This window comes from Knufia obscura (genome assembly GCF_036327395.1).
Source record: "Knufia obscura strain CCFEE 5817 isolate CBS 148926 chromosome Unknown scaffold_2, whole genome shotgun sequence".
NCBI lineage: Eukaryota > Fungi > Ascomycota > Eurotiomycetes > Chaetothyriales > Trichomeriaceae > Knufia > Knufia obscura.
The window spans coordinates 58,476-71,032 of record NW_027042688.1 but is presented as its reverse complement, the minus strand read 5'-3'; the positions used below and the strand labels follow the sequence as shown (position 1 = coordinate 71,032).

General features: G+C 51.1%; 6 protein-coding genes across 6 annotated transcripts; 4 read left to right on the top strand and 2 right to left on the bottom strand.

The window, feature by feature from the left end:
* Nucleotides 1–28: 28 nt before the first annotated feature.
* PRB1 (proteinase B) lies at nt 29–1,596 on the top strand (the record flags this gene model as incomplete). The annotated part of the gene is made up of 3 exons (XM_064870310.1): nt 29–523; nt 573–1,368; nt 1,424–1,596. The coding sequence occupies 3 exons, from the start codon at nt 29–31 to the stop codon at nt 1,594–1,596; spliced, it is 1,464 nt and encodes a 487-aa protein (XP_064732763.1).
* Nucleotides 1,597–1,992: 396 nt separating this feature from the next.
* On the bottom strand, nt 1,993–2,805 carry PMZ80_001872 (uncharacterized protein; the record flags this gene model as incomplete). Its single annotated transcript, XM_064870309.1, has 1 exon — nt 1,993–2,805. One exon carries the CDS (start codon nt 2,803–2,805, stop codon nt 1,993–1,995), a length of 813 nt encoding a protein of 270 aa, XP_064732762.1.
* A 1,045-nt stretch (nt 2,806–3,850) lies between these two features.
* On the top strand, nt 3,851–5,443 carry PMZ80_001871 (uncharacterized protein; the record flags this gene model as incomplete). Its single annotated transcript, XM_064870308.1, has 1 exon — nt 3,851–5,443. The coding sequence occupies one exon, from the start codon at nt 3,851–3,853 to the stop codon at nt 5,441–5,443; it is 1,593 nt and encodes a 530-aa protein (XP_064732761.1).
* A 163-nt stretch (nt 5,444–5,606) lies between these two features.
* On the bottom strand, nt 5,607–6,862 carry PMZ80_001870 (uncharacterized protein; the record flags this gene model as incomplete). The annotated part of the gene is made up of 2 exons (XM_064870307.1): nt 5,607–6,820; nt 6,856–6,862. The coding sequence occupies 2 exons, from the start codon at nt 6,860–6,862 to the stop codon at nt 5,607–5,609; spliced, it is 1,221 nt and encodes a 406-aa protein (XP_064732760.1).
* Nucleotides 6,863–7,934: 1,072 nt separating this feature from the next.
* On the top strand, nt 7,935–9,539 carry PBN1 (protease B nonderepressible form; the record flags this gene model as incomplete). Its single annotated transcript, XM_064870306.1, has 1 exon — nt 7,935–9,539. The coding sequence occupies one exon, from the start codon at nt 7,935–7,937 to the stop codon at nt 9,537–9,539; it is 1,605 nt and encodes a 534-aa protein (XP_064732759.1).
* A 599-nt stretch (nt 9,540–10,138) lies between these two features.
* CYR1 (cysteinyl-tRNA synthetase) lies at nt 10,139–12,553 on the top strand (the record flags this gene model as incomplete). The annotated part of the gene is made up of 1 exon (XM_064870305.1): nt 10,139–12,553. One exon carries the CDS (start codon nt 10,139–10,141, stop codon nt 12,551–12,553), a length of 2,415 nt encoding a protein of 804 aa, XP_064732758.1.
* Nucleotides 12,554–12,557: the final 4 nt, after the last annotated feature.

Here is a 12,557-nt window from a genome sequence, read left to right as displayed (position 1 = left end):
ATATCGAGAAGGACGACCATCATCCAGGATGAGATCTGTTGTCAGTTTGGCCCTCGCGGCCGTAGCAGCTAGCTCCCCAGTCCTCATCGACACCATCCACAACGATGCAGCCCCAATCCACTCATCGTCGAACTCTGAGCCCATCGCCAACAACTACATGATCGTCTTCAAGAGCCATGTAACAGATGCTGGTGCAAAGGCCCACCACAGCTGGGTACAAGATGTCCACGAGAAGCAGTCGATGAAGACCGAGCTCAAGAAGCGAGGCCAGATAAGCTTTCAAGAGGAGATCTACCAAGGTCTTAGGCACACATACGATATCCCAGGTCTGATGGGCTACTCCGGTCACTTCGATGAAGAAACCATCGAGCAGGTCCGAAGACACCCCGACGTCGAGTACATCGAGATCGATTCCGAGGTACACACCCTGAAGGACGAAGAACCAGATGTCGAGAAGAACGCCCCATGGGGTCTTGCCCGTATCTCCCACAGGAAAGGTCTCTCTTTCTCTACATTCAACAAGGTACGCTACTCCGGAACCTGCTCAAGATTCATGCTAACTAGCTTAACAGTACCTCCACACCGCCGAGGGTGGTGAGGGCGTTACTGCCTACGTGATCGATACTGGTACAAATGTCGACCACGTCGACTTCGAAGGCCGAGCCAAGTGGGGAAAGACCATCCCAACAGGAGACGCCGATGAAGATGGCAATGGCCACGGAACACACTGCTCCGGCACAGTCGCAGGCAAGAAGTTTGGTGTCGCCAAGAAAGCCAACGTCAAGGCCGTCAAGGTCCTCCGAAGCAACGGTAGCGGTAGCATGTCCGATGTTGTCAAGGGTGTCGAGTGGGCTGCCACTGACCACAAGAAGAACGAAGGCAAGAAGGGCAACAAGGGTTCGACTGCAAACATGAGCTTGGGTGGTGGGAAGTCCCCAACTCTTGATTTGGCAGTCAATGCTGCTGTTGACGCCGGTATTCACTTCGCTGTTGCAGCTGGAAACGACAATGCCAATTCCTGCAACTACTCTCCCGCCGCAGCTGACAAGGCCGTCACTGTTGGCGCCTCCACCCTCGGTGACGAGCGAGCATACTTCTCAAACTATGGAAAGTGCACCGACATCTTCGCTCCTGGTCTCAACATTCAGTCAACCTGGATCGGAAGCAAGTACGCCACTAACACCATCTCTGGTACATCGATGGCTTCTCCACATATTTGCGGTCTCCTCACCTACTTCTTGTCTCTCCAGCCTTCTTCCGACTCTGCTTACGCAGTCGCCGAAATCACACCCAAGAAGCTCAAGGCTCATATGATTAGCGTTGCCACCAAGAATGTGCTATCTGACATCCCATCGGATACTGTCAACTGTAAGTTCACTCTTTCCCCATTCTGACTTGAATCGTGAAGCTAACCTGACTTTAGTGCTTGCTTGGAACGGCGGTGGCAAGTCCAACTTCAGTGATATTATTAACGAAGGAGGATACGATATGAAGTCCGAGGCTACCCCGGATCTCTTTGAGGTTGCCAAGTCTGAGCTCAAGAGTGAGCTCAAGGACATCGTCTCAGAGCTCGAATCGCTCATCGAGAGTGCTTAAATTGGGATGGATCTCTGATTTTGGAGTACGCCTCGGTCATATAAATGATGCATAGATACCCTTCATGCAATCGATATTGAGCTCGAATTAGTTCCTCTGCGCATATCTAAGTCGATGAACCATTGCTGTCCTATCTTTATGTCTTGATGCCCCTTGCAACTCAGGCGCTTCACATCTACACATAGCGTTCATCGAAGAAGCGTTCTTGGGTGTGTCTGGGAGGCTATTACGTCCTGAACAATTTTGCTCCGGCGAGCGATAGGAAGCATGGCACACAGCACGTGCAACACGGATCGTCCTTGTCGCTATGCAGCTTTCACGTCAGGAATATAGATTCCACTATCACTCTCGACGATTGCCTTGCTCCTATCAAACTATGAAGGTCGGCCAGAAATGCTAAATATTCTGTGGCCACGTAAACCGAATATTGTCTTTGCGCAGTCCTTCAACAACCACTTCCAGGCCGCCAGCCTTGATCATCCATTCAAGCCTCTGACTTCTGTACTCCCGTTTCCTCTCACCAGCGGCCACAGACTTGGCTAGTGCTTGCATTGAAGGAAGACCCTCTTCGTATTCCTTGAATGTCTGCGCAACCGAGGGTCTTTCCTTTGCTCTAGAGTGCCAACGCGCCAAAGGGCTACCCGTTGCTGGGCAGACCCCGAGAGTCATGGATCGATTGACAAACGGCAACACAGCAACATCAGCCCATCCAAAGGTTTCGCCATTGAACCACGTATGTGAACCAAGTTTCTCAGTCAACCAATGATAGATGGTCTCGATATGATGCTTGCCTTGCTTCTCGAGTTCAAGTGCCAGGTTACCTTCAGCACGCTTGAACGATCGTACTTCATTAAGTCCCCAGTTCACAGCTTCATATTCAGTGTCGCAGAGCTCTTCGATCATGCGGGCTCTTGCTCTTGCCGCTGGATTGTTGGGGAGCAGTGCTGGCTCAGGCCATTTGTCTTCTAGATATTCTAGAATAATGGTAGAATCAAATATTTGGAGGTCGCCATCTATGAGGGCTGGTACCTCAACACGTGGGTTGGCCGATCTAAGGGGACCCGAGGTTGAATTGTTCGCGAAATCTTCTGGGACAAGTGTCGTGAACTCAATATCCTTTTCTCGCAGCGCTATCTTGACCTTCTGGACGTAGGGCGAAATTGGCGATGCCAAGAGAACAAGTTCTGCAGAGTCATGCAGAGATGCCATTTTGCAAAGTCAGTGCAGCAATGTATATCAGGACAGAGCAATTGAGCTTGGGTATATGTAGCTTCCATGATAACGATTGTCTCTCCGCCTGGAGCTTAGCCATCTGCATATTTGTCATCCGTACGTTCATGCTCGTACGACGATCGAAAGCGCCATTAGGTGGGCAGGCTGGACACACTCGGTACCTACTATCATCTTCGACGGCATGCGGAGATCATTGACTTCACCTAGGTCCTCAGGAGACCACTCCGTGACCACTTGCGACGGGATACCACATTTCGTCTTTCGAGCGCGTCGTCTGGCACACTGAGAACGCATCACTTGGAATGAGGCAGCAACCTTGTGCGCCGACAGCATCTGACCAGTTTCTTCATACTGTTCGTGTCACTTCGTAGCAGATGACTAGAGACTCGACGAGTCGAACGACCTTTTGATGATGAATAATGCAAGAGGAAGATTACCTATCGGTTATTAATCATATGGGCTAAAATCATTAAGGCCATAAGGCTCCTAAGGCATCACCTCAGCCATCCAAAACATTATTGTGTCACTAGCAGGTGCGCTGAACTCTCACCAGCTCTAGCCCTTATTCTCCATTATCTCAACAATATCTTCTGTTGCTTGTTAACTGAAACACTTGCCATGTTTGCGAGAACCCCATCCTTGCTGTACTATCACGTTACTTGCGTTCATGAAGCCCAGAGTAGGCAGGTGCTTCAGGATACCAATCACAGGATAGTGACACGATCACGCGACGTGGTAGCCACACCCACTTCACGCGTCATTGCTGAGATCCTCTTCGCTACTAGCTTCGATCTCAAACACTGTTGCGCCAAGGCAGAGAGTCAGGTGTAGCTCGGTAAGTTCTCTCAGGATTTCTCACCTTGAACTTTTCTGTTGTAACATTCTTGATCTGTCTTCGCCTTTGTCTCGTACTGCTTCAGACGCAATTACAGGGGTTGTGAAATTGTCAACATGGAGTGCTGACACCGAAACACGGATCTCGTCTTATCTCACAAATCTCAGGAACTGGTACGCCGCGACCATGTTGGCAGAATGGCTGAAGCAAAAGCAGACTCAGGTCGTGCTGTTTTCTTCCACGGCTATCGCCCTCTATGGCTATGACCAGGGCATGATGAGCTTGATCAACACAAACTACCACTACTTGAACACGATGGGCATCGAGAAGAATCATCCGATGGTCGGTATTATTGTTAGCGTCTACTACCTTGGTTGCGCACTTGGAGCTGTCATTGCCTCCCAATTCGCAGATGTGGTAGGCCGGAAGCCCGGTGTACTCGCCTGCGTCGCTATGGCAGCGCTCGGAAACTTGATCATGTTCTTCGCGGGCATGGGCTTTCCACAAGCTGCATTACCTGTGATGCTCGTTGGTCGAATCGTCATGGGTCTCGGCGTAGGCGGACTCGATGCTGTGGTGCCCGTGTATACCTCGGAGCTCTCAGAGGATGACGCACGAGGGACAGCCTTAGCTCAGGAGTTCCAGGCGAACATCCTCGGTCTCAATATGGCTTTCATTATCAACATTCTGGTGACACACACTTTGGGCAAGTACGATGAGTGGGCATGGCGGACACCGATCATTGCAATGCAAATATATCCGATTCTGCTTATCTCTGGCACAGCGCTGCTTCCAGAGACACCTCGATGGCTGGTTTTGCAGGGGAAGACCGATAGAGCCAAGAGATCGATTGCGAAAGTCTTTGGTAAGGACCAGGTTGATGACCGCATTAATGAGCTACAAGAGGCCCACGAACAGGAGGAGAAAGATGGCATGGTCACTTACGGCGACATGTTGATTCCAGGAAGGACTCAATGGCACCCAACAGTCGTCACGATCATGGGTCAGGTCAACCAAGCACTTACTGGCTACGGAGCAGTCTCCGTGTACGGACCACAAATCTTCGAACTGTTGGGCTTCAAGACCGCCACTGCTGAGTTTATCACAATGGGCAACTACCTCTTTTACTTCGGCATGATGACCTTCGCTTGGATCCTTATTGACAGTAAAGGCAGACGCTGGCTACTTGTAAGAGGCGCCTTCTGGCTGGCTGTTTCCTTCGCGATTCTAGGCCTTCTTGGAGGCCTGGCCACCCACCAAGCTAGCCTACACATCCCACTTCTAGCCACAGGCATTCCGGGTGTTATTGTTCTGTACATAGCAACTTCAGTCTTTGGCATTGGCTGGCTGGTACCACCATGGCTGATTCCGACGGAGATCTTTCCGTCGTCTGCTCGGGCAAATGGTGCGGCGATCTCGGTTGTCGTATGGGGTTTTGCCAACTTCGCTGTCACATTGCTGACGCCTATCATGTTCACTCACTTGAGCTACTGGCTTTTCCTGGTCTTCGCGGCAAGTAACGCATTCGCTGGTTGGTGGACATGGCTGTATTGTCCTGAGAGCGGGCATAGAACCTTCGAGGAGAACCAAGAGTTCTACAAAGAGGCGGCCGAGGCAGGAACTTGGAGCGTTCGTAAGGTGGCTCACGGGGATTACAGAGATCTGCCGAACGAGAAGCAGGCTGAGGAAGACGATGATGGTGAGCAGGATGGACAGGCGCAAGCGAAGAAGAACGGCATGAATGGGGAGCAGGAGCCGTTGCTGGGAAGAAATAGCTGATAAGCTACATCGTGCATCCCTGGAGGAGATCGTAATCAGAGGTCCTCGTCAAGCACGAATTCTATCAGCAACGAACGGAAGCTGTGCTCCGTGAATCTACGTTTGTTCCTATGCTCACATTAGTTGGCAAGGTTAGACGGTAGCCAACGTCCGTCTCTATGTTTCAGGCGACACTGTCCGGGCGCTCACGTTGAGCATCGGACCAGACCTCTTCCTCATCGTCTAGCCAGGCATAGTCGGTGGTCAGCCTTCTCGATCCATCAGCTGCAAATTCAAATCTGCTCAGTTCGAGAGCCAGGCGCTGTTTGCCGACGGCTCCCTGGCGGGCCATAACACTGATATAAGCAAATCGGCGCTCTTCTGGCGGTAGACCAGCACATTGCATTACTGGAGAACCCTTTGGCGAAGGAGATTGCCGCTCGCCCTCCTCGATCGAAATGACTTTCGCAACCACACGGTCAGACGCGACGAATGCCCAGAGGTTTTCTGATCGTGGAGCCTGACGCATCAGACTTGACGCTTCTCTTCTCAGTACTGGGTCGCGACATTTGGTCGCGCAGAAATACAATGCTGGGACAACACCGGGGTCATCGTTGGATGACAGTCCAACATTCGTGGAATGGGCGCTATGCCTGAGGAAAATTGAGGCGTGCTCGACGATTTCAGCAAAACGTTCCATGTGATCATCGAAGATAGTTTGGTGAAGGCTGACGCATGCTGCTAGGGATATGTAGCAGACTGCCCAGTATATCACAAGGTATGAACTCATCCAGTCACACTCCTCATCGGTTGTCAAATTGTCCGTGGCAGTGAAAGTCACCTTCCACTGCATCAGTTCGTCCAACAATGACTGCCGTTGCACTAAGAAAGCAATCTTGTCCGGATCATCGTCTCTAACGTTAGGCGCAAAGTCCGCAAGTCTGACCATGTCATATGACTGATTCATCAAACTGTGAAGTCGGCTTGCAGCTTCGGTGAGCGTGCGGAACCTGGACAATTCTTCTTTGGGTATCTTGCTGGATTTGCTACTGGCGACCCAACCAGGCGGCAGAGCATTTTTCAAGGTAGTACCGACGACCCCCTTTTTCAACACGAATGGTGTGACTACTTCGTGGATGGCATGACCAAGAGCCGAGTTTTGTCTGGTACCAAGCGACATTAGATTCCTGCTCAGAATTTGGCCGCATCTTCCGACCAGATCATTCCCAGTCTTGACATTTCGTTGTTGGAACTCCACTGCTGCGAATAGCATATAGCTCAAGGCAATCAGGGCGTCATCCATTTGATCATGCTCAGTCAGCTGTCGGACGTTGGCAATGGCTCTGTTGTAGAGCCTCAGTGCTTGCTGGTGTCCTTGGTTGATGGCTCCGGGCAAAGCTGCGGCATCGAAGACAGTTGTAAGAGACGCGTACGGGACATGCTCGTGCAAACAGCCGAGGCAAACCATGACATCCCAGACAAAGTCATATGTCCGAGAGAGACGAGGGATTAGGACTTCCCAGAATGTAGCGTCGACAGTTCCACCGTGCAGGGCTCCTGCGCGATATGTGAAGTAATGGAACGCACGTCGTTCGTTCTTGCTGTGCTGCGGTGCAAGAAGGGAAACCTCCAACTGCGGCACTGGAGTATTCGACCGGCTGATGGGTTGATTAACAACGAACTGGAATTGCTGTACAACTGGCCCTTCGCACTGGCGGCCAGATTCTGTGCACCTCCGGCAATATGGTCGTGTTTCATCGCATTTTATTTTCCGAATCCTGGCTCTCGTAAGCTTCGTGCAAAATAGACGTACAGCTCATCGTACTTGCAAGTTGAGCAACCATTTCTTGACTTCGCGTGACCAGCACGTCGTGGTCGCGTGTGGGTTGCTGGAGGTGCGCCATTGAGTTTATCAAGCATGGTACCTGCATGAGTCTAAAATGAACGTGCCAGAATTTGTGTGGCTATGGACCTTTTGCGGGTGATTCTGCACAATTTGCACTTCTGCACAGAACTCTCCTCATCGGCAGCACCCACTGTTTTTCAGCCACGGTGGTACCTCGCTAGGAGTGTGCCATGGTCGGTGGATGGAAGATTACAAGTTACAGGGATAAATTCGTACAAAGACCCCCACAGTGGCTGGAATGACGTTACGAGCCATTACCGCTCTATGCCTAGAGCTTTAGGCAGCACTTCTATGATCCCAGGTGATGATAGGTTACTGCTATGGCGCAGATGCCTAACAAATAGGCATTATAGCTGTTTCATAATGACGAGCTCGTACTTGTCTTTCACTTGGAGCAGGGATCTCCCTGTTTGTAAGAATTTACCCCTGTTACTTGTAAGCAAAGTCAGATCCAAAGACTTCCAAGGGGTTCAATCCATGTCCAGATCGTTGCTGCCTCAGGCCCCATTTTAGTCTTCGTACCTCTAGTAGGTATTCTACATCTCTCGACTTCAACAACATCTATAAATCGCCCAAGCGTTTCCCTAGCCTTGCTTAGCAGCAATCATGAGACGTCGATCGACATTCATACCTAGTCCTGGCTTCGACTATGACCCATCGAAGCTAAAGATCGATGGCCGACACCTATCCTTCGCTGGCCTCAAGGCAGCGCGTGAGGAACGCTTGACACTCGGATTAAATGAGCTGCCAGCTGAGGTTGTAGAGGTACTACAGAAATCTCACGAACTACACGTCCGCTGGGTGTCATCGGAGTCTTACAACAGGTCTAGCCCATATTTTTCCTCGCTGACACCAGGCCTCCATGTCCACTACACGCCCAGCGCAGAAGGGGACGAGCCACTATGTCCGCTGCTACAGACGCTCTATTCCCCATCCTTACGATGTAGCACAGCAAATGCAACCTTCACACGACCTGACATATTATCCGAACGCTTTGCAACCTCGGCAGCTCTACAGTACTACTCGTTACTGCCATCGCTGAAACAATGCGTCGCCTGGATACAGCGTAACATCTGCTCCTCTCAAGATGTCATCTGTAAGCACAACGCAGCACTTCTCAATATAACCTCATATGTGGACATCGACTACGACAGTATATCTCACGCTCTCACGATCACAGCATACTGGTCGAAACCCCCAGCAGTGCTCATGGATTCCGTTGCTGAATGGACAACCTACGACCATTGGAACATGGCGCTTGATGCTTCGCCGAATGACAAGAATGAAGTTGGCCTGCTCCAGTCCGCGCCAGCATCCGAGCCTTCGGAAATTGGGATGGAAGGCTTCCTGGCGGTTGTGGGAGAGGATTCGGAGCCGAAGCCAGTCATGTTTTCATTTCCGTCGCGACATCATTCGCTCGCCACTCAACAAGCGCAGGACCAGAAATACGCAGTCACTTTTGACCTGCCGACTGGGTTGCATCCGACCATGCGAATCAGCTTGCCAACACGAGAGACCCTGCAAGAGCCAACGAACAAGCCTGCTGACAGTACCTGCGCGCTGCATACATATGTCACCCTCCCGTCAGTTCTCTTCGCAGACGAGTACGCATTCCCGACAGATAACCACGATCCTCTCTTTACAGAAGTCCATAACATCCTCTCCCTACGCTCCTACTCTGGCGAACGCGATCTCGAAGCACCAGACTACGTGATCCAGAAATGGGGCTCGGCGCTTCTGCTCGAGCTAGCAACACCACAATCGGCATTATCTCGAGCTGCGGACTCTCCCTGGGATATCACAATACCGCTCCACCTCCGTTACCTAGAGCCTACAGCTGGTGGGCAGCAGAGCGTCGAGATACCCTGGCCAATAGTCTTCTGGGCATGTACAGCAGAAGAAGGCACGAAGTTTACTGTTAATCCTTTCGATCGCGTCAATTTGGGGTACGATGGTCTCTTCGGACCCCGGACAATGTTTTACCATCTTGAGCCGCGGTTACAGGAGGGCGGAAGATTGGTTGAGAGGATCGATGTACCTGTATTAGACTCAAATGTCATCAGTCATGGGATGGTGGATGTAATGACCATGGCGCTCGTGCTTAGTGGGTTCTTGTGGGTTGCTTGGAAAGTTCTGAGGGAGGTGCAATGGGAGATGAACTGGTGGAAATCACCAAAAGCACAAAAGCAGCTGGAAAAGAAAGCACAGTAGATGCATGTTCATGGTCGAGGCTGGTACTAGATGCTAATTCGAAAAAGTACGTTGATAGTGTAGCCAAATGTCGCACGACGCATATGTACCGCCGCAATTTTATTCAAGGATTTTCTTGGGTAATGATCATGGAGTGCGTTGCAATATGAGTACGAACAGCCACCGAGCCCGGCAATTTCTAATCATCTCGAAGGTGTATTCGGTATTTCGTCCATCCTGTAGCTTTCCAACTCCATCCAGTGGGAAGCTCCCACATCACTGGTAAATCGTCTGGAGAGGAAGTCAACCGCTCTTCATGGAGTGCTCGATCGAAATAGGCTGCTGAACAAGCCTAAACCGCACAAGGTTAACCACAACGGTCGGGCACTAATTAAGGCGCAGCGGCAATATGCGGGCATACCCCCGGACATGCGCGGGACCAGCCTAAATGTATGCGGCGTGCCTGCATAAGCCCGGCTCGCATAAATTCAGATCTTTGAGGTGACTCTTACCTGGAATGTGAGCCACAACACCTGCCCATGCGGCCACATTTCTTCTCCAGACGTTCAATTGTTCTGGTCTCTGGAATACGCCATTGCTCTACAATTAGCCCTGTCAAAATGGCATCCCGTCAACCGCCATGGTCGCATCCACAGTCCTCGACGCACGAGCCTGAACTCAAGATATGGAACTCACTGACGAGGTCGAAGAAGCCATTCGTACCCAAGGAGAAACAGAAGATATCATGGTACGCTTGCGGACCTACAGTATACGATGAAGCACACCTTGGCCATGCAAGGAATTACGTTACGACTGATGTATTGCGACGGATACTGCGAGATTACTTCCACTTCGACATTAACTTTGTTATGAACATTACCGACGTGGACGACAAGATCATAATAGCCGGCAGGAAAAGATATCTATACAGGCAATACCAAGAGAAGCATAGGTACATCGACGAGGCCGTATTGGCAGACGTGAGAAGAGCATGGCGGGCATTCATCGCAAAGCGGTTACCTCGACTTTCTCTAGATATGGCAGACCCACGAACCTTCTCACTGCAAGTCCTGGATGCGTACGGCGATATTATGGCAGGACAGTCTCTGGAAGGTCCCAATGTCAAAGCAGGGGACAAGGAGGCCAAGGTTAAGATGTACATCAAGGATGCCGAGAGCTGTGCAAAGGCTTTGACGGGAGATATCAAGAACCTCACTCCGATAGCCTTCTACGAGCTCGCGAAGGACCCAATGTGCGACATGCTAGATGCGGAATTCGGAGGAGATATTAAGGGCGACGACCACCATATCTTCAAGGAGCTGACAGAGGACTATGAAAGACGATTCTTCAGAGACATGGAGGACCTCAATGTGCTGTACCCGGACCGGCTCGTGAGAGTGACAGAGTACGGAAAGCAGATCGCCGACTTCGTCGACACCATTGTCAACAATAAGTTCGCATACGCCACAGAGGACGGATCAGTCTATTTCGACATCAAGGCATTTGAAGCTGCTGGCAACCCCTATGCGCGGCTGGAGCCCTGGAATCGGAATGACAAGTCACTGCTCGCAGATGGCGAGGGTGCCTTGTCCCAGAAGTCGAGTGGCAAGCGCTCTGATGCTGATTTTGCCTTGTGGAAAGCTTCAAAGCCTGGCGAGCCCAGCTGGCCGAGTCGATGGGGTCCTGGTCGGCCTGGCTGGCATATTGAGTGCTCAGCAATGGCTTCTGATACCCTGGGCAAGCAGATGGACATACATTCGGGTGGTATCGATCTGGCGTTTCCTCATCACGACAATGAACTAGCACAAAGTGAGGCATATTGGCACTGCGGAAAGTCCACACAGTGGGTCAACTACTTCCTCCATATGGGCCATCTCTCTATTGCAGGCTCAAAGATGTCCAAATCGCTCAAGAACTTCACTACCATAAGATCAGCTCTAGAACGAGGTGACTGGACTTCAAGGAGTTTGCGGATTGTCTTCCTGCTTGGCAATTGGCGAGATGGCATTGAGATAACAGATGAGTTGGTGAAACAAGGCCAGTCCTGGGAGGATAAAGTCGACAACTTCTTCATCAATGCCGTGGAGGCTGTGAGATCATCAGCCGAGCAAGAAGATACAAGGTCACCAATTCTAGGGGACGCCCTAGTCTCAGCAAACAACAAAGTTCGCGAAGCATTGCTCGATTCATTCGATACGCCTGACGCAATGGCCGCCATATCTGGGCTAACCACAGAATACAACTCACAACCAAAATCAGCATTGACTCTTCAAGATCACGTCGATATCGGAGTCTTCGTTACCCGGATGGTCAATATCTTCGGCCTCAATGGCAACGGCGCCCCGAACACAGACAAAATCGGCTGGGAGGGCATCGACATACCGGAAGCAGCCAAGCAATATGTCGGTCCGCTCTCAGAGATGCGCGATCAATTACGGCAAGCCGCTATCGCTCGTTCAATCAGCAAAGAAAAGATCGAGAACATCGTATCCAGTGTTGACGCCCCAGATGCAGAGATCAGCAACGGGACCCGACCGAGACCCAGTTTTGCACGTGCTTTCACAGAGTTCAAGGATAATGTCTTGGAGGCCTCGACAGCGGACAACAATGCGATGAACAGCGAAATCCTCAAACTTTGCGATCAGGTACGAGATGTGGCCCTGTGGAATTTGAACGTGTACCTCGAGGACCGTGAGAACCAGCCAGCTCTTGTCCGACCAGTCACGGAAGGTCTACGTGTAGCACGAAAGGAGAAAGAGGAGAAAGCGAGGCTGAAGGAGGAGGCTAAGCGGAAGAGGGATGAAGAAGCGAGGCAGAAACTGGCGAAGGGCAAACTGAGGCCGGAAGATATGTTCAGACCACCTCATTCGGATGAGTTTGCTGCGTGGGATCCGACGGGTCTACCGACTACGATGAAGGACGGAAGCCCTGTGGCGCCTTCTAGGGTGAAGAGATTGAGGAAAGAGTGGGAGAGGCAGAAGAAGGCACATGATGTCTTTCTTCAGGAGGCCGCCAAGCATGGGAATGGAGCATAGACTT